Source organism: Pogona vitticeps, chromosome 13 (genome assembly GCF_051106095.1).
Source record: "Pogona vitticeps strain Pit_001003342236 chromosome 13, PviZW2.1, whole genome shotgun sequence".
In the NCBI taxonomy this organism is placed as follows: Eukaryota; Metazoa; Chordata; class Lepidosauria; order Squamata; family Agamidae; genus Pogona; species Pogona vitticeps.
In genome coordinates, this window is record NC_135795.1 from 15,935,184 (window position 1) to 15,961,111 (window position 25,928).

Genomic DNA, 25,928 nt, shown 5'->3' on the forward strand with positions numbered 1-25,928 from the left:
GGCATCAAGCGATCAGGTTCCCCCGGGCTTTATCTTACGCCTTTTCGTTAACTGTTTTTCCAGCTTCTTCCGCCACCCAGTCTTTGCCACCTTTGAGGTATAAATTACCTTTGTTTCATACAACCCAACAAAGCCTGGTAAAAGTTTAAGTGAACACATCTGTGCCTCTTACACTGCTTAGGGTGTGAGTGGGCCACAAAGCGTGTAATCACGCCTATTCTTCAGCTCTCTGCGACAGCAGAACAGGGGGTTTTGTGAGGGTTTTTAAAGCCCAATTTCCCTTGCCTTTAAGGGATCTCCACAAAGGACTGGAAACTTTTTAAACTGTGCATTCAAGTAGCCACTGGATGGTACAGAACTGCAGTTTGAAGCTGAAATACTCTGTTTTAAGGCCAACAAAACAAATCAATACAAGATTTGCTGGGGGTTGGGTTTAAGCTTCTGTAGCAGACCACGGAAGGTGGAGGTTTAGAAACATGGGTGTCTTCCCATAATTATATACCCATTTTGGTTTTGGTTGTGAACATCCTGTGTTTTTCAACTGGTCTGGCGCTTCAGATTCCCTGCTTCAAGCAGATTGTTTCCATGGAGAATAAAGGTGGTGGTTTGTACGTATATATGAAAACAGGTCTCAACCCTAAACATCTGTTGAATTTGATCTGAATACCATTGGCTCCCCTTATTTTGAACAAGCATCTAAAAGATCCATTGTCTGTAGTCATGTGCAAGGTACTTTTCTTTTCCAAATTGTTATTTTTTAAAAAACATTGTGGTGAGGAGGAGCACCTTTGAGCACGTACGAACAGACCGCCAAGGAAATCATATTCATTTTTAAATTGTGCATTGCTCTCCTCAATTTGTTTTACTGATTTGTAAAAAATCCAGTAAAAAGGACAATGGTAGAGAAATATTAAATATACAATGCCTGGCTTTCTGCCGGTGAGGTGGGCTCTGGGGAAAGTCACCGTGAGAGCATGGATGTGGCCATATTGACCCCTATGCGGGCAGTGGGGCAGATAGATTGAAGGACATGCTCGACACATCCATACATCTAGGTCTCTGATATGATATCAGATCTGTACATGGACCCTAGCAATGGTGTGCATTTGTGTTTCTGTATGTTAAGGGCTTGGAAATGCAACACCCTGCATATATTAAGCTACACAAAGCTTGGAAAAGTTATTCTAGTGATTAACAAATTCTCAGAGGTACCCAGCACAGAGAACTGCAAATCAAACAATCTACAACTCAAAACAGTGGGCTTATAAGAGGTAGTAAAGAGGACATGGGTAGGTTCGTATTTTGGACTACAATTCCCAGAAATCCCCAGCCGGGGAGATTCTGGAGACTAATTTGTTTTTTTTCTGTACATCCTGGAGCAGAGCAAATGAGGGTGCAGAGGGATGAGCAGCCCTCCCAGGTACTCACACAGGGTTGCGCTGGGAGTCACCATGCCATTCCAATTTTCAGGCATTTGACATCCTGGTCTCCATTTCCCACCACATTGGGGCACCTCTTTTTTTTCCAGGGAAAGCTAGCGGCACAATCCATTGTGGCTGATTTTCTCACACGTTTTTCTGTCGGCTGGCTGGAGCATTCCGGGGTTCGTAATCTAATTTTGTTCAAACGCTGATTGTTTTATAATCATCATCTTAGTCCCGCAGGACAGGAAAGGACCTTATGGATCATGAAGTCCAACCCCTGCCAAGGAGGCCCAGTGGGGGAATCGAACTCCCAGCCTCAGGTTCCGCAGCCAGAGACCTCAACCCCTGAGCTATCCAGCACACCTTATGTATTCATATGATAGATTTATACACTGACTTTTGTTAAATGGCTTCAGGGCTGCTTACATGGGTAAAAAACAGGAATGTGTCCACATTTCCAATCATATATGTATTTGTTTTATGCATTTATATACCTGTTTTCTGTACGTGCGTTCAAGCGGGCATTATGTGACCAAGAGAATGATGGCTCAAGATCACCCTATGGAGAGAAGGACCCGGATGGTAGACTCATAGAAAAATTGAGTTGGAAGGGTCCTGTAAAACCATCAACTCCAACCCCCTACTCAAGGCAGGAATCCAAATCAAAGCAGATCGGACGGAAGGTGGTCCAATTTTCTCTTGAATGCCTCCAGCGATGGAGCGCTGACCACCTCTTGAGGTCCTGGGTTCCATTGTCGTACTACTCTAACAGTTAAGACATTTTCCCAGATATCCAGCCTAAATCTGGCTTCCTGTCACTTGAGCCCATTGTTCCGTGCCCTGCACTCTGGGAGGACTGAGAACAGATCCTGCCCTTCCTCTGTGTAGCTCCCTTTCAAGTATTGGGGAAAAATGCTATCCAAATCCACTACTCTAACCGGTCCTCTAGATCGGCTGTGATCGCTAGCAGCAGGATCCCCCCAAGTGTCACGGACGGTGACTGGCCCTGCCTTCCGTCCTCGAGGGTGTGAGCCAAACACGCCATTTGTCGGGGCCCTGATTTCCATGCTGTTTTCCTTTCTAAAGGACAAGGGGAGGAGGAGAAGGAGCTCCATGAAAGGTGGAGACGGCGCGGGGAGCTGATCCGTGAAAACCTGGAGCTCCAGATGGGCGCGTGGGAGCCGGGATGCAAATGCGCTTCCCTCGAGCGGCATTTGGATGTTCAAAAACAGGGAACAGCGCATACGCTGGGGAAGATGTGTAGGTGTTTTGGCAGGACCCCATAAACTGGCAGGGCTGCGGTGGTTCCATTAGTCATTTTTGCTGGAAACTCTCTCCCTAGCGATTTGAAGTCGGGGGGGGGATATCTGGCATTAGAGTGATCAATTTCTGTCGTTAAGGATTATAAGATGATGGGCTAGCTCTGCCATTAGATGGGATGAGGCAGCCGTACTGGGGAGCAATTCCTGGCTGTCATAAAAGTGCAAGAAGTTGTTATTAAATGGCTTGATTTGCACTATTTATTTATTTATTTTATTTATTTAACTTATATGCCGCCCACACTACCCGAAGGTCTCTGGGTCATGACTGGGACTGTCAGCCGTGGAAGTGCGATGCCTTTGACGTAGATTGGGCGGGCAATCTGGTCTGGGTTTTGCTCCGAACTTTACGCAGCTCTCCAAGGTGCTGAACTCTCTCTTCCCCCTGAAATAGCTCTGTAAAGTTCAGCTTAGATTTAGAGCAGTGTCAACAGCCCCGTGAAATGAGAGTCGCCACGTTCAAAGTGCTGTAACCTGGATGAGCAGGGCTTGATCTTCTCGGCTGCTCTTTTTTGTCTCTTTCCTGCTCTTAGAATATATATATATTTAATGAGTCTGAACGGAGAGCGTCAGTGGAAGAAGCGTTCTGGGCTCTGTTTGAGGCCTGCGATGGTGCATGTATTTTTCTGCCAGTTTACATAATTCCCTATCCAGAAGTGGCCTCCTTATCAGCGTAAGAGGGAAAGAGGACAGAAATCCTATTACTGCAGCTTGTAGCGAGAGCATTATAGGATTACAGGTCAAAAGGACGCCGAAATCCAGGCTCCGTTTGGGAGGAAGTTGCAAAGGATGATTGTTCGGCTGTAGAAGGAGAGATAAAAGATCCAAAGGGGGGTGTCCTTTGGAAGCCGTGTAGGGTGGCCCTGTCCCCTATTTCACACAAGACGCTCCTCTCTTTGAAGGCCTGTCCGAGGCAGCCCTTTCTTCGAAGGGGTCCTCCATTTTAAGGTTTCTCTGGACTGACTTTAGTTTGAAGGTAAAGAATCAGAGGACGGGTCTCTGGCTTGTGATTAGGCAGCAGAATAAGCTGAGAAGCTGTTCACTAGGCAGGTGGTTGCATCGTTCCCCATTACTGTGATCTGAGTTGTGTTTTCTCTAAATCACAGTGATTCCTCCACATATGAGTTAGCTTGTAGACTTTTTATGTAAGGTGCGTCCTCTTTTCCCTGTTTCATAGTGACACATTTCCGCTCTCTTTTTTCAGAAATGACTACGTGGTCACCCGAATGTCATAAGAAATAAATTAGACCTGGGGCTTCTATTTGGTTTCTTGGATGCAGGAGAGCATTGAAGTTTTAAGGTCAAAGCTTGAAATCTTAACTTTTTTTTTGACCCACAGTTCCCGGAATGTCCAGCCAGCATGGCTATGAAGCCCAATGATTCACTACAAAGCCCATTGATTCAGTGAGCTGACCCTAACCACTAGATCCAGATCTGAATTGAAATCCCACCTCCATCATAGTTAAAGCGGTGCGTTAAAATGTTATTTCTTTCAAGGGTGACTCAACCACCCTAGCGAAAGAGTATGGTGGGGATGCTGGGAGTTGTAGTCCCAAGGAGCAACATTTCCCAGCTCTGGAAAGGTGTCGCGGGAATCTGCTTTGTATTGAGTCAGATTCTGTGCCCATCTAGGCCAGTGTCGCCAGCTCTGGTTGGCAGCAAAGTGATTCTCTAGGAACTGGAGATCCCTGGTGGCCTTCCACGTGCTGAGCTTCCTCAATCAGACAAGATGGCATCTCTCCCTCTGAAAATTGGCTCGTACCACCCCCTCTCCACAAGGGCCTTCCTTGCTCCTCTGGGTTGTCACGCCAGGAGAGGCTGAGAAGATAAGCCACCAGCAATTGTGTCTTCTCAGTGGTGGCTCCCCCCCCTTGTGAAACGAGCTCCTGGGTGGATATTTGCTAGGTCCCCTCCCTCCCATTCTTTAAAAGGATGCTTAAAACTCTACTGTTTGGGGAAGCTTTTAAGGGCACCTAGCAGTTCGAAAACATGCAAACAGAAGTAGCTAAATAGGTACCACCTTGGTGGGAAGGTCACGGCGTTCCTTGTCTAGTCGCGCTGGCCACGTGACCACGGAAACTGTCTATGGACAAACACTGGCTCTATGGCTTGGAAACGGGGATGAGCACCGCGCCCTAGAGTCGGACACGACTGGACTAAATGTCAAGGGGAACCTTTACCTGTAAATTGTTTTTACAGGTGTTGCCGTAAGCTGTTGTCACTTGGGGTTTATTTGGTTATTATTACATTTGTGTTTGTTGATGTTTTGCGTCATTGCTTTTATGTGTAAAACCTTTAGAGTTGTATTGTACGCTAGGTCAGCAGTATAGAAATAGTCAAGTAAGTAAGAAAACAAGTAAGTAACTAAGTAAGTGCATAAATACATAAATAAACAAGGTTTTATGCCAGCTCAGGCTATTTATTTATTTAGCTTGACACCAATTCTGAATTTTCACGCTGTGAGCTCCACGCCAAAGGTCCCCAGTTTCTCCTGCCTCAACAAAGCCAACCCAAAAGATGAAAAAAACCCAAACTGGAGATAGTCGAAACTGAATCGGTGTCCTTTTGCGTGGAAAGCGCTGGCTGTATCACCGAGTGACGACAGTGCTTTGCCAGCAGACTCCGTGTTCCCGGCTGAACGTAATTGCTACAAAAGAGAAATCGAGCCCAGTCTGGGGGGCAGGGTCCGATCTTTTTTTCTTTTCTGGAATCAAAATGAACAAAACACACACAGAGAGGAAGGGAATGTGGGAGGCTGGCTTTGGTCTTCGCTTTGATTTTGTGGGACAAGGCTCGCTTTGTTCCGGAGTCCAGAACGGTGGGAGCTGGAGGTAATTCTTTTTAAATCTCTTTTTCTGCCTCCCTTCCTCCTCCCTTCTCTTTCTCTCTCTCCTGCTGGGAAACAGGGCCAGGGAAAGACAAGCACAGGACTGCAGTTGTGAGGAGCCCCCGTTAGGGGACTGCCAATGGCCCGTGCATATTAATCCGGCCACAAAGTTCTCCGGCTTGCCATCTTCGACAAGGGCCGGGTTGCCAACTTTTCAACCAGCTGCTGTAGGCTCTTCTTCATACCCCCAGCCCACCTTGCCCAGAGCCAAATGTGCAGTCTAGACACCAACAGGGCATGGCGTTTTCCCCTCTGTGGTGTGGAGCAGTGTCGCTGCTAAGTGTGTGCGTGTGAGTGTGTGCTACTGCCATTTTCCTGGACTGTGTACACTGGGCCTCAGATTAAGAGTGCATGTAACACTGCCCAGTTGTAGCATTTTGATAGCACCTTCAGCGTCAATGACTCCATCTTGTGCCAGGTCTGTAGTTTGGTGGCATATCTCCTTTAAATTGTGATGCACTCGCCTCAGCTACAGCCCGACGGTACCTCACCAAGCGACACCTTCTAGGATTCCATAGGTTGGAACCATCGCAGCGAATGTTTTTCCAACTGTTCCAACGGTGCAGTGTAGACAAGACTCCGGGAGCATACGGTGCTTTGAGAGTGCTAAAGCGCTAGGTAAAATGCCAAGCAGGCTGGCCTCTCTAACTGCCTTATGGTAGGTAACACGGCTGTGTATCTTGCACGTGTTTTCACGTTGACGTCCACAGAATGTCCTGCAGTGGCGGCCTGGTGCCCACTCCGGGCAGTGGGCTGGAAGGCGGGGCATCCCGTGGTGGGAGGAGCCAGAGACCGGAAATGGTTCCCCTTATCCACACACAGACCCGCACTTATATGTGCACAGAAAGAGAAGCGGGCAGGCGGGCAAGCAGGTATCCACACACAAAGAAGCTGCCTGCCTCTCGTAAGGAGCCAGATGTTGGAAAGATGGTGGGGCTTAGCTCTCCCTTACCATAACAGACCGGCTGGATTTGATGCAACGCTGGAGCTGTGTAGCGGATAAAAAGCAGTGTTTTGCTGTAGCTTTCCAGCCCATGCTGCTGTTCTTTAGCACAAATAAATGCTTGAATTGCAATGCACCAGTTTGTAGGAGTCAGTGGCTTAAGCGTGTGGCTTCAGAACCAGAAGTTGGGGAGTTCGATTCCCCCGCTGGGCCTCCTTAACCAGGGCTGGACTCCATGACCCAGAGGGGTCCCTTCCAGTTCTGCCGTTCTAAGATGACAGTTATTCCCAGTCAGCGCGATCCTCAGGGCTGCTCGGAAAAAAGAGGCCACTGATGCGCGCGCGCCTTTTCCTCCAGCCTGCCCATGTTAAGAAAACTTCCTTTGTGAGAGTTTTCCTTTTCCCTCAATAACAGAAGATGAAATAAAAATGGGGAGGTTCGTTTCTTCCGCAGAAGCCGGCATGGGTGGCGTCACGCTCTCTCACCGCTGAGGGTGCTGTGAGGGATTTTTTTGGGGGGGGGCAGGGAAATTAATTAACAGCCTTTCTGCTAACGCTGTTTTATATAACTCGGCTGCTATTGTCTCGCTTCTGTCCTGAGTTAGCCTGGCTGAGGGTGGGACGAGGCCTTATTTTTTTAAAAAAAATATATGATTAAAAAACATGTCGGTGGGCTATAACATTTGTTTCTGTGGAAACAGGGATGCTGCTGGGGGGGGGGGAAGAGGTGCCTGAAAAGTTCACCCCCTCCCTTAGCAACGGATGAAAAGGGCCCAAATTAAGGGGAAGGGGTTTGAATAGAAGCCTGGGCGGTTGCTTAGCAACCGCTACAGGAGAATAATGGGTGGTTGTTTGGAAGGTATTTGTTGCCCTGTGAGGAGAAATGTGTAACTCGAAAGGGAGGGAGGACCTGGATTTGGGGAGGGGGAAGAGAGATGTTTGTGGGAGTTTTCTTTTAAAAAAAGGTTTTGTATTATAGCTGTGTAAATTCAGTGCAAGCCTAGGCACATCTAATTAATGTGCCGTCAAGTCCATTCTGGCTTATGGTGACCCTTTTCAAGGTTTTCCAGGTAGAGAGAAGTGGTTTCCCCTTCCCTTCCTCTAGGGGGAGCCCTGGGACGGTGCAGCTGGCCCAAGGCCACCCAGGCTGGCTCTCCTCCCAGGAGGCCCGGTGGGGGAATCGAACTCCCAACCTCTGGCTCCCTAGCCAAATACCTAAACGAAGAAACACATTTTATTGATTTCTATGGGGCGCCTCCAGCATAGGTATGTGCCGATCGCACCCTGGGGGGGTCCTATTCACTCAAGAAATCTCTTGAGGGGCTGATTAACTTTCTTTTGTTCACCGATTAAAACAAGGGAGGGCGTCGTGTAAGGGCAGCTAAGACTCAGGTATTAAAAAACAAAAACAAATGAAAAGGCTTTTCATTGCTTCATCCTGAGTGGATGTTGCACACAAGTCAGCTAAAGGAGCAGGAAGAGCAACGAAAGCGGCCTTAAATTTGCTCAAAAGGAACAAATCCATTTTCTGCCCAGGGCAAAAACAAAAAACAAAAGAAACCATCAGTGGAAATCATTCAACAACATTTCAAAAGGAGAGACGTTTGTGCATTTAAAAAAATAAATAAATAAAAAGGGGCCCTTTTTCTTACTTGGTTGATGGGTCTTATTTTTGGAATAAACCACAGGAAAGGATTTCATGGCTGCTCTCCAAGGTGCTGAAACCTATCTTCAAAAGAAGCGCCTTGGAGAGCTGCCTGAAAGTTCAGGATAAATCCCAGAGCGGATTCACTGCCGCTGGGAAATTGGAGTCACCAGCGTCCACTGCCCCAGTCAGCAAAATGTTCGGGGCAGCCTTTCCTGTTATTGAATCAGGGACGCCCCACCTAATTTTGCTGCCTGAGCCAAGAAACCCTTGCCCCTTTACCCAGTTCTCAAGCAAACCAGCCTGATCGCGAAATGTGGTTGCTGGTGACATGACCTTATCCTTCTCAACACTAACGGACGAGTAAGGCTGGATTAGGTTCTTGAGATGGGCATCAGCCTTTCCCCCAACACAAAGAAATGGCCAGGGTGGGGCAGGATCCTGCTGACTCAGGATTCACCAGCCAAGACAACTGCTCCCCTCCGCCTGATGGCCGGGTTGGCCTCAGGAGAACAACATGAGATGACGTCCAGAGATGAGTTTGAAGCCAACCAAGCTATGAGTATTTTGGCTTTGCTTTCATTGGCGGATCGTCTCGAGGGCTGTGCAATTAGACAGTCCCAACAAGACAATTTTGAATACCAGGCAGAGGTTAATAAGAACCGTTGCTTATCCAGTTAAGCAAACGAGAGATTCCTCACAGATGGTTTAGTGCCAACAATGCGTCTTAGCGCTACTTCATCTTCCTCTCGTCAGCAGGTTTAGGATTATAATAACAAGGAAGGAGCTGTAGGGAGATGCCAAGCGGGGTGAGATGCAGAGACAGGGTGGGGTAGCATTTAGGGTGCTGGACTTGGAAGTCCCAAGCTCATGTTCCCCATGTGCCATGAAGCTGGTTGACCCCTGGAACCAACGTCCTTCGGACTGGCCTAACTTGCAGGGTTGTGGCGAGGATGATCTAGAAAAGGTACATCACACCCGCTTGAGCTTGCTGGAAGAAATGTGGGCCTGATTGAGAAAGAATGTTAAAAAGCAGGTATTCTATTTGTGAGATGTACCAAACCATCCAAAGCTTTCTTTGGGACTCCCTTTCAAGAAGGGCTTGAAAGCCACTCTCCTCAAGTAGAGGTTTGGCTGGGCAGGGGGGGAGGACAAATGGAAGGGATTGATTTGATTGTTCTGGGGTGTCCATGCCCTGCCCCCAGTCCCAGTTTCATGAGGAGCCTTTCTGCTATGAGAAGTTTAGACCCTAATTTATCTAGGCAAGTAAATCCACATTCTTGTATTTTCCATCCCCATGTAGGGGTATTAAAGCTGGACAGTAGAGAAAGCGGACAGGAAAAAGAAATGATATGTTTGAAAGGTGGTGCTGGAGGAGAGCTTTCCAGATACACGGCATTGCTAGAAAGATGAACAAGTGGGTGCTAGATCAAATCGAACTCTCTCTGGAGACAAAAATGATGAATCCGAAGCTACCCTACTTTGGGCACATCATGAGAAGGGATGATTCTCTGGAAAAGACGTTAATGCTGTGAAAGGTGGAAAGCAGGAGGAAAAGAGGAGGACCAAATACAAGATGGACCGACTCCCTAAAAGAAGCCATAAGGTTGAGTTTACAAGAGCTGAGCAGGGGCGTTGAGGTCGGGGCATTTTGGAGACTGCTCATCCATAGCATCACCCTAAGTCAGAGGCTACTTGACTGCACACAACATGACTAACAGCATTGGATGTTGTGTAGAACCCAGAGCTTGGAAACATTTCTTGTTGGACTACAATAGCCAGCATTCCCTGCCCACTGAAAAGGATTCTGCGAGCTGGAGTCTAAATAAAGTTACTTCCCGGAAAATACTACCTTTAGCTCAAAAATCATGTTTGTACCGCCAGATACGGCTATTGGTAGCAATCCTCTTTTCTGCTTGATGGATGAGGTTGACGAGGATAATGTTGGTACCCATTCTATAGCTGTGACTCTCTCTGGAGTGTAGCTGAAGAGCAGGGCTGTCTGGTGCAGACATGGCACCACCTGGCTTGGCCTGGAAATGTGGTTCTTGTCCTGTCCCCAGGAGAAACCCAAGTCCAACTTCTAGCTTGAGTGCTGCTCTCTCGCTTGGATGGACGAAGCATCTCTTGATCCTACTCGGTCCTGCCCAAACTCTGTGTGGTTACAAACATCTCTTGGCTGACTCTCTCTCTCTCTCTCCCCCCCCCCCTAGGTTTATGAACCACCGGGTCCCACCCAACCGGAGGTACCAGCCAACAGAGTATGAACATGCTGCCAACTGTGCCACGCATGCCGTGAGTTGTGTTTGCGCTTCCGTGGGTGTAGGAAACAGGGTGTTGGCGATAGTTCAGGTGGGGGAATGCCAGGAGCTGTGGGGTGCTGAGGTTTTGCGATATGTGTGTGTGTGTGAGAGAGTGCGTTCAACTTCAGCACTTATCTTCCCACCACTGACTCACTGCAAATTCTGTTGTTTGGCCTTGTGCAGCCCTCAGCTGTTTGTTATTGTGAACAGTTTGTACACCATGTTGCAGATAAGCCAACTTAAATGCATTCTGAGATGCTGTAATGGAGACCCTCTTCGGTTGTCCTTCCGGACTGGCAAGCAAAGATTGATTTTAATAAGCCGAACCTTTGGCAATTAATAGCTTCGAAATGGTGATCTCGGGCTGATGTGCTAGTTTTCTCTCTCCCTTTCTTTTTTAAAGCCAAACTACTATTAGTATTTTAATGAAGAGGTTTCAGTTTTACTTCTATTTTAATGCTAGAATAGCTGTAATTCAATTTGAACCCAGGTTGCTTTATAGCATTTTAATTCTATTGTTTTTAAACCACATTCCAGTTCTGGGACAAAAGTATTGTCTAAACAAAAAGCAAAGCATGCTGCTTATAGACTGTCCCATAGCACTCTCTGGGTGGTTTACAAGTTGTTGATGCAGGCTACACATGGCCGTCCCCCCCCCCCCCCCAGCAAATCGGGAACACTATTTACTGACCTCAGAAGGGTGGAAGGCTGAGTGAACCTTGAGCCAGCTACCTGGGACTGAACCCCAGGTTGTGAGCAGAGTTTTGCCTGCAGTACAGCAGTTTAACCACTGCGCCACAAGGCTCCTTAAAATAAATCACATATATCCAAGCTCCATAATTCTTAATAAATTTAGGACTACACGTCTCAGAATCCTCTAGCCAGCATGCCTGGTGGCCATGCTGATGGTGGGATTCTAGGAGCTGGAGGCCAGCTTTTTCCAAGCTCTGGAATCCAGTTGCTAATCATCATCATCATTGAACGGCAGTGGAGGTCAGTTTAAGTGAAGATGGAGGAAAGTACTGAAGAGCTGTATAGGAAATTTTCTAGTTGCAGCCTAATGCAAAAAGGGTGCAATCACATTGCCTTCTGCTTCCCTCCCAGTTCTGGATCATCCCAAGCATTTTGGGCAGTTCCATCCTCTACGTCCTTTCCGACGACCAGTGGGAGACCATCTCTGCCTGGATCTATGGCTTTGGCCTCTCTGGACTCTTTATTGTCTCCACTATCTTCCACACCATCTCTTGGAAGAAGAGGCACCTGAGGTAACTCTGCCACCCACTTACAAAGGCAGGCAAAGAGGGCGGCACTGAGTCACAGAAGTTTCCCATGGCTATAACAATGATAATTGCGTGTTGTCAACTTAATTCTTACTTAAGGTGACCCTTTCCAGGGTTTTCCAGGGAGAGGATATTCAGAAGTGCTTTACCCTTCTCTTCCTCTAGGGGGCAACCTTGGGACGGTGCAGCTGGCCCAAGGCCACCCAGGCTGGCTCTTCTCCCACGAGGCCCGATGGGGAATTGAACTCCTAACCTCTGGCTCTGCAGCCAATGCCTAAACCACTCAGCCATCTAGCCAGCTGCAGATTCACTTATCCGCTGCTTAAAAACATAAAAAAATTTTAAAAATGCATATCTATATGTATTTACCAGAACTGGCCTCTAGACGGAACTAGAGGTCATGCAATATATTGTGTTTCATGCTTCCGCATTTTTTCAGCATCTACGGGGGTGGTGGGACTTGGAATCGATCCCTTAACAGATACTGCGCTTCTTCCGTACATCCCATTCAGCTCACTCTTTGTTCTGAGAACTCAGAACCCAATACAACAAGAAGCAATTTAAACAATGTTGACGCCTTTAAATCTGTATACTTGTAACAGACTTACATGTCCTACTCAAGAGAAGACCTTGGACTTTAAAGGCGATGATGAAAAACCAGACATTAGGGAATGGGGGGGTCTGGTGGCTCCGTAGTGAGTGGGTTGCTGAATCTGCACTTGGTTTCAGGATGACCTTTAAAGGAGGCGCCCAACTGATGAACGTAGTTTTAGGAGATCATTTTGGGACAGGACATTTTGGAACATAGTTTTGGGATAGGACTTTGGCCAGCTCCTGGGAAGTTCGGATTAAAACCCGGACTGGATTCCTGATGCCATCAACACCCTAGAGGTGCTGGTGGTTGGCGCACACTGATGTCAGGGAGGCTTCCAAGGCCAAAGCTGCACATCACTGGGTTGCCACCAAACACAAGAGCCACTCGGTCATGCTGACAAGGACTTTCTGAGCGTTTCAGAGTGGAAAAGACCTTTGGACAGCCTCTGCCATTTGCTGTTCCTCTCCAGCTATCGCTCAGCTTCTCCCTAAGGAGCATAACTGCTGGTGAGGGGCGAATGGGAGTTGTAGTCCAACAGCATGGTGGGAAGAAGCTAGCATAGGTACTGTCCACATATATATATATATATACAGTGGTGCCTCGCATGACGAGCACCCCGTTTGACGATGAATCCGCATAGCGATGCGGATTTTGCGATCGCAAAAGCAATCGCATTGCGATGTTTTGAATAGGGAAAACATTGCATTCGGATGATCGGTAAGTGTTTCGCTTACCGATCTTCACATTGTGATTTTTAAAAACAGCTGATCGGCGGTTCCAAAATGGCCGCCGAGTCAACAAAATGGCTGCCCACAGCGTTTTCGCGCCAATTCCCCGTTTACCGAGGCAGCGAAAATGGCAGCCCTATGGAGGATTTCCGCTTACTGGTGAGTTTATCCCCCATAGGAACGCACTGAAGGGGTTTCAATGCATTCCTATGGGTTTTTTTGCCCCGTATAGCGACATTTTCGGATAGCGACGTTTTTCCTGGAACAGATTAACGTCGCTATGTGGGGCACCGCTGTATATTGCACAGGATAATTACCAACAGTGTGCATGCTACCATCCTGCCTGGAGCATTCTGGGAACTGCAGTTGCAAGACAAAAGTTTATATTCCATTAATAATTGCATCCAATGCAATATGCTTGAAATTCAGCCAGTTTGTCCTCTGGAATGAAGATCGATCGACTGAAGAATAATGTATGTATGCACGTAGGACACATGTATGTTCATGGGCTCTGTCTTGCAACCTCTCTCCCCCTGCCACTACAGGACGGTGGAGCATTGCCTACACATGTTTGATCGCATGGTCATCTACTTCTTCATAGCAGCCTCCTATGCTCCTTGGTGAGTTCACGTCCGTGAGAAACTCAAGAGACAATGTCTGAGAACAGAAGAAGGCCTCTTCTGAATCAGGCCAAAATACCTGTAAGACTGGGGCAGTGAATTGCGTAGCTGAACGGTGTGACGTGGGAATAAACAAACCCCACCCTTATCTTTCCTGAACCTCTCACCTCCCAGTGTCATTGGGTGACCCCAGGAGTCTGGTTTCATAATTGTGAGAAAAAGAACAGCTATTCAGCCTTCACTGCTGCAGAGTTTTGAATTTTGGTTAAATGCCTCTAACGGTGCAGGAGAAGTGCAAGGATTTACAGAGACAAATAGTTTCCCTGAGTAGTCTCCCTTCCACCCTCCTAAAATAGTCATGTTTAGAGATGGGCACAAACTGAACAATGAACCAACCCCCCCCCCATGAATTGGGCTGGTTCGTAGTTGAATTTGTAGTTCGGTTTTGGGGGGGATCCTGTTTCGCCGGCACTTTTTTTCTGCTCAGTGCATTGTTTTCAGCCAAACGGATGGCCTGCCCCTTTCCTGCTTGCCCCCCCCGGTGGCCTCCTTACCTGGCCTCCCCACTCTGCGTTTCCTTCTCTTCGTGCTCCACAGCCATCCTCTTTAATGACAGCTATCTCTGTGCATGTGCCCACCCATCAGCTGATAGGCTGATCAGGGGATCGTGGGAATTGAGGGAGGAAGAGCTGCCAAGGGTGTGTGTGGAGGCATTAGGTCTCCCCCAGGCACAGAAAACAAACAAATTACAAACCGGTTGGTTTTTTCCAGGATTTGTGGCTACCCGCGAACCCCGAACAACCCCGATTCGTCATTTTCCCAGTTCGTGCCCATTTCTAGTCCTGTTTCCATCTGTAGACCCAGGGGACCTCTTTCTCTTGCAGTCTTGGAATCGTTGGTTTGCTTTGTTCTGTTTCTCCTTTTCTCCTTTCACTCCTAGGCCGCCCTTCCCCGCTGCTGTTTCTCTCCACGACTCAATGGTCTCTGTTGTTCTCCCAGGCTAAACCTGCGGGAATTGGGCCCTTGGGCTTCCCACATGCGCTGGTTCGTGTGGATCATGGCCTCAGTCGGGACCATCTACGTCTTCTTTTTCCATGAACGGTGAGTTGGATCGGAAGGGTCCACATTTTTCTCTCTCAAGCAGATTCTTTGCAAGGTTTCTCTCCCCCCCCCCGAACTTAAACGTTTAAAAAGTAAGAAGCTCTGAAAGAAAACGGCATGTCAGAATCTGGTCCGTCTATTTTAAAGGCCTTTTCTAGAATCAGGGCAACCAGCTCGTCCCTTCCAGTTTTCCAAAAAGGTCCCTTTGAAGACCTAAAATAGCCTGTGGGTGGGACAAAATTGGATGTAAATTGTATTCAACAGAAGGCTGTGGGATATGTGCTTTGTATATTGTAGGGGGGCATTTTCTGGATTTGGGGGGTTCCCTAGGGGGCTTCCCAACAAGGGAAGACTTCCACCTTGATGAATCGTTCCACCAACAATAATATCATGGTTAGAGAGTTGGACTAGGACTCAGGAGTTCTGCATTCAAATCTGCACTCCTTTTCAGCCACTCCAACCTGGACAGAATACAGAAAACAGAAAGCAGGAATTGAGGGATACAGGTTCTACTCCCTTATAAACCCAATGAGTCCAATTCCCTGCTCCACACAGGAATCCAAATCAAAGCACATCTGACATATAGCTGTCTAATTTTCTCTTGAATGCCTCTGTGCTGGAGCGCTTACGACCTCCCAAGGACATTGATTCCATTGTCGTACTGCTCTAACAGTTAAGTTTTTCCTGATTGTTGTTGTTGAGTCGTTAAGTCGCGTCCGACTCTTCTTGACCCCATGGACCAGAGCACGCCAGGTCCTCCTGTCTTCCGCTGCCTCTCGGAGTTGGGTCAAATTCACGTTGGTAGCTTCGGTGACACTGTCCATCCATCTCATCCTCTGCCGTCCCCTTCTCTTCCTCTTGCCTTCACTCTTTCCCAGCATCAGTGTCTTTTCTAGGGAGTCTTCTCTTCTCATGAGATGGCCAAAGTACTGGAGCCTCAGCTTCAGGATCTGTCCTTCCAGTGAGCACTCAGGGTTGATTTCCTTCAGAACGGATAGGTTTGTTCTCCTTGCAGTCCAGGGGACTCTCAAGATCCTCCTCCAGCACCACAATTCAAAAGCATCAATTCTTCAGCGGTCTGCTTTCTTTATGGTCCAGCTCTCACTTCCATACATCACTGCTTTTCCTGATATTCAGCCTACATCTGGCTTCCATTGCTCTCCAGGGTGATTGACAACGGATTCTGTCCCTCCTCTGTAGGACTGCCTTACATGTATTTGAAAAGTGCTGTCCTATCTCCCTGCTGTCGTCTTTCTCAAGGCTTAACCTGTTGAATTCTTTCGGACTTTCCTCCTAGGGCTTGGTTTCCAGTCCCCTGATCATCCTTGCTGCAACATGAAACAGTGAGCAGAGGCTGTGCTTCATGCTGCATCATTTTGTTGCAGAGCCCTTTTTACTTCTGAGTGCTTCTATACAAACGTTTTCTCCTCGGTGCTTCCTCCTCCCGTTTGTAGAAGGCATCCTTATGTTGACTCTCGCTCATAATCCTCCCGTTTTTTTTTTCCATTGGGGATCAACTACTTCATTCCATTCTGTTCCTTTCTTGGAACAGAAAATCCATTCAGGAGGGGAAGGTGGACGGATTTCCCTCAATGCTGAATGGTCGTGACGGGTCCTCTGACTGAAAGCATCTCCTCCCTCGGAGCCCATTCGGTGGCTCCCAATTATTCCTTCTTGGCCCAAAGTTGGCAAAAAGCTCCCCCTGGTGGAATGAAATACTTTCCAGATAACGCATGTTTAATCTCTTTGCCTCCTGCTTTTATTTCAGAGGGAAAAAATATCGGCATGTTAGTTTTGCAAATCACAAACATTCACCTTCTGGCACTGCTGTCTCATCACAGGGGATGTTTTCTGTAAAATAAATCAGGATATTAGATAAGATAAAATAAATGGACACTATAAAATTAGCGCTGGCTTGAGAGCTTGGTGGTTTGGGTATCTGGGTTGGGAGTTCGATTCTCCGCTGTGCCTTCTGCAAGTAGAGCCAGCCTGGTTGGCCTTGGGCCAGTTGCACACAGTCCCAGGGCTCCCCCTAGAGGAAGAGAATGGTAAGCCACTCCTGAATCTTCTCTACCTGGGAAACCATAAACGGGGTCACTGGAAATATGAATTGACTTGACAGCACATGATGATGATGATAAAATTGATCCACAAGTGTTTTGAACAATGCTGGACACGTTATCTTCAGTCATTACTGTCTTGTTTGGTTCTCCTATAGATCAGCATACTGTCTACACAGTTAAAAAGCACGGATCCTCTGTGCAAGCTTTCAAAATACATAACCAGGTTTTGTGGCTTCATACTCGCTAGAGATAATTTTTTAATCTTGAAGGCTTACAGAGAGAATGTTCTGCTTCTGACTTGTCCCGGCAGAGCTATCGTGCTCCCCCACTCCACATGGATCTAATATGATGATACATTAATGTGGTTTAATACATTTTGTATGATGGTGATCTGTTTAATTGCATTCTACTGTGGTTGCTTCCGTTCCCCCGCACCCCTCTCCCCCAAATTTTGTTTGCAAAGAGAAACATGAGATATAAATAAAATAAAAAAAATTAAAAAACTCTGGTTGACGGGATTTGAGAGCAGGGTATTTGCGCATGCTGCTTAATTGATTCCGATTGCAGTAGGAACAGCTAATGGAAATTGAACGCAGAAATTTGGTTCTTAATGGGGGGGAAATTTATGCAAACACTTGTAGCTACATTTTCTTAATTTGTTTCTCTGAAAGACACAAAGTACAAACCCTGGATTCTTTCTCTGCCAAGGGACTCAACAAACCACCTTCACCTGGTTTGGTTGTTGTGGGTTTTTTTGGGTTGTTTAGCCGTGTTCTGGAGGTTTTTCTTCCTAATGTTTTGACAGTCTCTGTGGCCGGCATCTTCAGAGGACAGGAGCTAGAATTCTGTCTGTGTTCTGGTGTAGCGTGCACGGTTGTTGAGTATTTGTAGTTGTGGGATAAGGTTGTTGTTGTTCTTTTCAAGAAACCAAAAACTCTTAGCCCGCAGCTACCATTACTCAACTGTCCCACACACTACACCAGAACACAGACAGAGTTCTATCTCCTGTCCTCTGAAGATGCCGGCCACAGAGACTGGCAAAACATTAGGAAGAAAAACCTCGGGAACACGGCCAAACAACAAATATGCAAGCTTTTGTGGATAAATTCCACTTGCATATTGGACAATTAAAATATATATATATTAGTGGCCTGTATACAGGTATTGCCTGTTCTTGCATCTGTATTTTATAATGGCCACACGGCTCCCTCCACTTTTATTTAAAACAGGTTGTCTTTCTTTTTCCCAGTTATAAGCTGGTGGAACTGGTTTGCTACGTAATCATGGGTTTCTTCCCCGCTGTCGTAATTCTTTCCATGGTAAGTTATCCAGAAAAAAATGTGAACCAAAGTCTATTTCATTGATTTTCTTCCTTGTCTTTGTTTTGACAACTTCTCCTGAAGCTTGGATGGGTTGTCATTTTAATTATTTCTGATTGTTAACACGTGGTTCTTTTCATTGCACCCAACTGTTCTGACTGCCCTGTCCTAGGATGTACAAAGGCCAGGGTTAATTTAAGAATATTTAAATTGATGTGGTTTCGTAAGCTGAGCAAAACAATTTTGGCCAGTGAGTGCCAGAATTTGGAAACGTTACTATTTTAGGGGGCTGTGCTGGTAAGACTAACTAACACTGCTACTGTAGTATAAAAAGTACAGTTTCAAAGCTCTAGTTATATGCCCTCTTCCAAACCTTGCTGTGAGGTGAACCTCAAAAGCACATGACACTACCGAGAAAGTTTTCCCAATTCATCCAGTTGAGATTGAATAGATCTGTAGGGAAGAAAGCAGGCTCTCAAAAATCTAGATCCCGAGCTTCATATGCAGTAGTGAAACCATAAACCCAGGGGCCAAACTATACATTACAGCAAATACAATGTGCTAACTGAAATCACGTGCTTCAGAGACATGATTCCAGAAGTCTTCCACGCCTGAGATGGTCAGTGCACGAACAGAGCCTGTGTTTATATCCAGAAGACCAATCACAAACCGAAAAAAGCTAATATGCAAATTACGGGAGGTGGGAGACGTTTCTGTTGTGAAATCTCCTCTTCCAAGGACATGTTGTCTGTAATGTGTAGGTTTGACCCTAAGTAAGTTTCAGGCCTGCTGGGGTCTTGTCCTGAGCACCCTTCAAGCTTATGTTTGCTTCTTTCAGCCCAACACAGATGGCCTCTCAGAGCTGGTGACTGGCGGGTTTTTCTATTGTCTGGGCACTGTTTTCTTCAAGAGTGACGGACGGATCCCCTTCGCCCACGCCATCTGGCACCTCTTTGTGGCACTCGGAGCTGGCACTCATTATTATGCCATTTGGAGGTACCTTTATCGGCCAGACACAGTGGAGGCTAAAACTTCCAGGTAGACACATGCCTTAAGGATTCTGAGATGCAACGTTCTGGAGAACTCTCCCAACAGACGCTCATCCTTTCTCCATCCTCTTCAGAAGGATGCTTTACTTTTTATCCTTTTCCAGATTCTGCTCCAGATGATGGAGGATTTTTTATTTTTTTTAAAAAAAAATCAGGTCATGTCCAAAAATCTGGAAGGGAAGGGTCTTGGGATTCAAGAAACAATGGATGGCTACTAATGGGGCTACTCTAGTTGCAACCTACGGCACCAAAGTAGGTGTAGTAGAGTAGGCCCATGTGAATCAAAGGAACGTACGGTAGAACTGGATCACGAAATCCCCGTTGATTCAATAGGCCTATTGTAGTGCAACTTACTGTACTGAGCAACAGAATCTCAGCCACTGAAAAGACGAGAAGTTTTGGGCTGAGTCTTGGAAAGACTATTCTCTCACATTCCTGCCAGTTCGTCGACACAAATTTATGGGCACAAAATCAGCACTGGAGGCTGGCAAGAGGCTGACAATTTAATACAAGTCGGCTGTATTGTGTTCTCAGTATTACCAGTGTTGTCCCCATGTTTCTTCCTCCGACCCGCACATGATCGTGATCTTGTCCACCTGCCCCACTGCTCCTCATGGTATTGCCTGACTTGGTCTAGAAGATCAAAGAGAAGCTTTGATAACAAAGGAGTTGTGGCTGCTCTGGCTGCCATTGGCTTAGCTGCTGTGATGTCACAGCCTGTACCATCAAGGGGCAGGCAGCTCAAGAGCTTAGGTTGATTACAGCATACAGTTTCCCCCTACCTTTTCCAAAGCACCCTGGGCTTTGAAACCATAGCTGCCGTCCGTGCACTTGAACAGTTTCCAGGTCTTTTGATGGAAACCAGAGTGTTTCCCCCCCCCCCCCCCCGTTATTGACAAATGTGATGAGCACTACATTTCATCCCGGGTGGAGAACAGGCAGTCCACGAATGGTGGGACACGCTCCTAAGACAGCCTACTGCTTTCCTCAGAATTGTAAAATCTTGAGGCTAGGTTCTAACCAACTGGTTTGTGGACAGTTGAGTGTCCTAGGTTGAATCTTCCACATCAAGTGGGAGGTGGCGTTAAGTGGGTTGATCAATCCCCTCCGGATTTTAGCCTGAGGTTTAACAGCACACTCCAAGGTGCTGATCCTATTTTGGGGACCAGAGTTCAGCACACTGGACAGGTCCTTTGAAATTCAGGCTAAAACCCAAGGCGGATTCACTAGCCCACTAATTTGTCAGCTTGCATGACTGATATCGCCAGCTGGAAATCTGGTGTGATGGCAGGCGATGATCGGCGGTGCCAAAAAAAAGTCTTTGAAAACTTTGACTGAAGCAAAACATGAACTTACAGTATATAAGGTGATATCCTAAAAGTGGTTCCAGTCAAAGGCTCGGATAAGATTTACCTTGTTTGAATGAAGGAACCTAACATTTGGTAGCTATTAAAATCATCATCTCTTATGATCCAATGGGGAGCAGTGCAGTGGCTTTAGGGGTGTTTCCTCTCCCCCCCCCAGGGTTATTCCATTTAATGGATCTTGTATTTATAGTCACCTCCTTACCAACGGACAGAAATGCTGACAAATTGGAATACTGGATTTTGAGGCTTTCTATCTGCTACGACTGGTGGGAGAATAACGGTGGCAGTTTTCACTCTGCCTGCACCACCATTACGTTATTACTCCGCTGGAGTCCACCACTTGGAATTATTCTTCTCTGCTGGCAGAGATAAACTAATACATCATCCCAACACCTTCCAGCCACGGACATGGGAGGACCTGATGGGATTGCGCTCTTAGGCACTACTGTCATTCCTTCCCTTTTAGAGCATTTCTCACACGGAAGGAGATAAGAACATATCTGGCACTAAAGAGAAAAAAAATGGCATAATGCACTCCAATGCACTTTGGTGTCGTTCACTTCACTGTAATGCACTTTGAATCAAGCCATGCAAATTTCTGGGCAATGTGTTAAAAGGTATGGCGTCCAGCAAGGACTCTTTGGTGCATAAGGTCAATCTGCGGCTGCCCCAGAACAGTTAAAAACCTCCCACTCCTGCTGCTATTTTTAACTGGATAGTGCTGAAATTTCACATGAATTTAAAATATGGTAGGACCCCTGTATCCATGTGATCAGCGTCCATGGTGTTAGTTATCTATGGTCTGAAAATACTAAAAATATTTTTTGTTAAACCCGAAATGCATATTTCCAAGATGCAATTAGGGTTTGCTGTTATCCACAGTTTTCTGTATCTGCGTGGGGCTTGGATACGACAAATACCGCAATCCTACTGTACAGCAAAATGGGAGAGTTAATCATTTCTGAATGTCGAATCATTTCAACCTTTCAAAACATGAAAGACAGGGAACATGCTTGGGAGTTGGTGGATTATAAACAGCCATGCTCTTGACTTTGCCTGACACCATGTTCAGCCACTGAAAAATAATATTAGCAAAAATAGCTGAACAATATTAGGTTGATCCAGCATTTTTAAAAGCTCCACTGAGTTCAAGGGGCCTTAAAATGGCACTTTCTCCTGGATTCAGTGCAATGAAAAGTATCTTAGCTAGATGCATGTGGATGAGGGAAGAAGCGATGTGGGCGAAGTTAGACTGTAAGATGACTGTATATCATCTTTCTGATTAACCCATGGGAGGGAAATGTGCATTCCCTCCCCACAAGGGGATTTTCTCAGTGATATCTTGCCTCCACAATCAAATTTGTGAAAGAAGCCCACGTTCACTGTTTAATGACCAATCACAAAGCAAAGCACGCTAAATGCAAGATACAGAGGTGAGGAAAACCATGTGCCCTGATGAAGAGACCTGTTTTATCCCACGAGGGAGCATCTTCTTGGCAAAAACAAAATGGAAAACAAAGGAAGAAGTTCTAAATGTATGGTCTAGTTTGATCCAGAGAGATTGATGTAACAACTCATGCATGAATGGATGGATGGGTGGGAGTTTCCAGTGTTGACATGCCTTACACGTTATTGAAACTTGAATTTATTCCAGGTCTTTCCGGGGATGCTGGGGAAACCTTCCCTCTTTCTTTCTCTCTAAGCCAATGGTCAACTCTGTACATTCCTTGCAGAGGGACTCCTGGGGGGTCCCCAGACCGTTTTCTATATCATAGTGCATTTCTGTCTTCTTTTCTTTGTTCCATCCCAGCTGGAGTTCCAAAATGAAACCTCACACTTTTACGGCATCGTAGACACAATCTTAGCTCGGTGGGATCACAGACGGAAACAAATTTCTTTTTTGAGCTCCAACTCCCATAATCCAGCCAGCCAGCTGTGCTGGATAGGTGGATCATGGGAGTCCCAGTCCAAAAAGTGAAACACTCCAACCTCTGTGTGGGATGCGTGGAATCAAGCGTTTATCCTCTCCCCCATGGCATGGAGTTCTATATGGCCTTTCTTGAATGAATTTAACTTTAAGGTCTTACTTCTGTGAATTCCAAATCCACTTTCGTTGCCAGACACGGATGCTGAAAAATAGCATTCTAGACAACTCACATTTTGGAGGTAAAAACTCCGGAAGAAGCAAATTCCAGCTGTGATGTCACAACTGCCGAAAAGAGATAGAATTCTTAATACATGTTGTATATATCTATATATACTATGTTTTTTTCTTTGAAATTTCTGGTCTTGAAATGCCTTCTGCCTTTACCCAGGTTGATCAGAAATCCAAGGTTTTTCTCCTACTTCCTGAGCTGCTCTGGGTCCCATATTTGGGAGAAAGCTGGTACAGAAATAAAATAAATGAATATATAAAATCCATTCATAACTTTGCTTTTTGATTTCATGCCTTCAGACTCTATTACTTCCTATTAAGTTTGCATTTCTCTTTCTGGCGGTCCTTGAGACCTTCACTGTTTCTACTCCCAGATGATAACAGTAGTAGTTTCCAGGAAGTGTACCTGCGTTCATTTGTTATAGTAAAAACAGTAAAGAGGAAAATGCACTGGATTCTTTCTTACTATTAAGAGTAATAACCACTGCTGATAGTGATAACAATGATGATGGAAGAAACATCTGGTAGCAAACTGTGGTCATTGAAACCTGGGCTGTAGAAGAATGAAGTGATAGAGCGCTGCAGTGATAGAATGGACCAAGCCACGTCCAGCATTGAGTAGAGGGTTACATTTCTGAACGCTCTAGTCTAGTACATAGCAAATCCTGCCCCCCAATAGAAAACCAGCAATAGTCCGGGCTAGTATCTCCCCTCTCTATACATTTTGCTTGGTGAGAATTCTCTTTATAAAGAGAGGTTTTAAACCAATGATTCTACCTGCAAACCACAAAAGGGATAGGCCTGTCTAAAATGGCATTCGGTACCCAACCATCTAATGATCTGCACCACTTCATTCTGCTGCGTGTGTAGGATTACACCGAAAACACTGCTCCTTTGACATATGGAGGCTGACCTACAGAGTGCAGTGGGGAAAAGAGGGGAGGGGCTGGTAGGTTTGCATGCTCCCTGCAAGGTTGGGTTTGTTTCTTTGTTATAGGATGCAGCTGGGCACAAAATGTGCAGTGGGGGAAAATGCACAGTTAAAAAAATGTGCAGTTGGTGCTGGACTGATGTGGAACTGGAGAAACAGGAAAAAATGGAGAGGTTACATGTCTCTGTTTATTAAGAACATAAAATCACAGGTGGTGTCATGTGACTTTCCCTGGCTCAATTCCGTCTCCAATTGCATGTTTTTTTAAAAAATGGCATTTAGCCACTGACTCCAAACAGAAGTCTGTAGGGCAACTTTGAATTCATTTCCCCATGGTTGTGCACGGTTAGCCTACCTAACTTTTCAAAAATTCAGATTTAAAATTCATGGCAATTGACATGCAGGTAATATTAAAATGATATAATAGGAATGTATACAATACGATGCATATTGCATCCCACGCTAGCAACAGTCTGTACAGGGTTTTTTCTACATTCCCTGTTCTGTTCATTCTGCAGATTTTTCTCCCCTTCTGATTGGGAAGATTTCTCTTCTTTTGTCTTTTTTTACAAATCTATGGATCCCTCCCTCTTGCGTACGCCTGGAGTTATTTTTGGCTACCTAAACTCCATTGGTGCTCATATCCAAAACAGAGAATAAATGACCCTAATCTTTATATCCACTCTTCGGTCTATGGTTATGATGACCCAGTTAAAAACTGGGCACCTTGAAAACATAACCTCATTTGCTACCCTTGAAAACCTTCCTCCTAAGTTATGTACCATCCGGATAACCTTGGATTTCTTGAAGTCTTGATATATAAATTTCTGGATATTTCTATGCTTTGTAAAATCAGGGTGAGAATGGGTTATTTTGATTGTCCTGTTGTTTTCTACTAACATTTCATGAATTTGTAACTTCAGAAGAATGTCTGTGATGAAACCTTGAGTGATTTTTTTTAAAAAAAAGGCACAGAAAAACAAAATGTCCAGTCTTTTAAAACCATCTGTCGCGTATGCGTTTTTTTAAATGAGTATTTTATATTTAACACAGTGTTATTTAATACAAGTTGTAATAATAATAATAATAATAAATCTTGTTAGTGAACATTGTTTCTTGTGGAATAAGATTTAAATAATAATAAAACAATGCCTTCTTTCTGTTGGTTTCTTCGTCTTTATTTTCTGGATGTGGGGGGGGAGAACTGATGGCAGAGTTATTTTCAGGCCTGCCCAGCCCTTTCATTAGTTTGAGTGAGAAAGATCCTCAAATAATTAGGTATTAAATGTATTTGTTTGTTGCTTTAATTCAATGTCTAGGAGAGAGAAAGGGGTGCTTATAGGACTTACTTGGGCAGCCTTAAATACTGTGCAGCTTGACTGGAGGTAAGCTGTCATTCACTCCCCCGTCTGAAGCTGCACAATATTGTAAAGATTTAAGTTCGATGGTTTCAGCTCATTATGGGGTGTTTTCTGTGGGCAGATATATTCAACCATGAATGGGAATCCTTTGAGAGTCTGGTTCATAATGAGAAATATGTGTCCTTGGGTAGCAACAAATGAGATGGCAGCTTCGCAATTAGAGGGTGGTAAAACATTATTGCTCCAAAGATGCAAAACGTTCTTCACAGCTGCTGTGTTTGCCTGTGACATCATCGACCGCCCTCCAGGTTTCTCTGTTCTCTCTCTGAGCTTAGCTGCAATCGTGATGGTAAATGGGGGAGAAAGTGGATTATCAGTATATTGTTGCAAGTTCTCCACTCAGCCGTGGGAACTCACTGGAAGAGTGGAATTGGTAAAAACCCCTCCTGAAATGTCTCACTTACCTTGAAAGCCCCATGAGGGTCACTATAACTTGACAGTGCAGAACACACACACCCCTCTGTCAGAAGGGGGATCTGGTTATAAATGAGCAGTTAGGAGCCATTAGCTTTAAAAAAGGCCTGCTCCTTATTTGTTGACGTGGTCGATCCAGCGACCTGTGTTTTTCTTTAAGCAGTGCGAGGCGAGGGAGACTATCTTGCAAATTGGGAGGGCGCCAGGTTGGGAACAACAGGCAGCTAGATGCACCAATGGGCTACTTTTGTGTCATGCAGCTTCTGGAATAACAGACTGTGCTGGATGTACAGTATTTACTTGCAATATAAACACTTCTTTGTTGCACCCACATATACAATTTATGGAATTCTCGGTCACAAGAT

At 45.7% G+C, this 25,928-nt stretch overlaps 1 protein-coding gene across 2 annotated transcripts in view; it reads left to right on the plus strand.

Moving 5' to 3' along the window:
- Positions 1 to 24,888, plus strand: part of MMD2 (monocyte to macrophage differentiation associated 2) — a 30,406-nt gene extending 5,518 nt beyond the window's left edge. Inside the window, exons 2-7 of one of the 2 annotated variants that reach the window (XM_020778687.3) lie at positions 10,431 to 10,512; positions 11,625 to 11,785; positions 13,669 to 13,743; positions 14,743 to 14,844; positions 18,157 to 18,226; positions 19,065 to 24,888. In XM_020778687.3, coding sequence (XP_020634346.1) covers positions 10,431 to 10,512; positions 11,625 to 11,785; positions 13,669 to 13,743; positions 14,743 to 14,844; positions 18,157 to 18,226; positions 19,065 to 19,268 — 694 coding nt within the window. In that variant the 3' untranslated portion in view covers positions 19,269 to 24,888. The remainder of the gene's footprint in view (positions 1 to 10,430; positions 10,513 to 11,624; positions 11,786 to 13,668; positions 13,744 to 14,742; positions 14,845 to 18,156; positions 18,227 to 19,064) is intronic. The other variant, XM_078381269.1, reaches the window with a different exon arrangement.
- Positions 24,889 to 25,928: the final 1,040 nt, after the last annotated feature.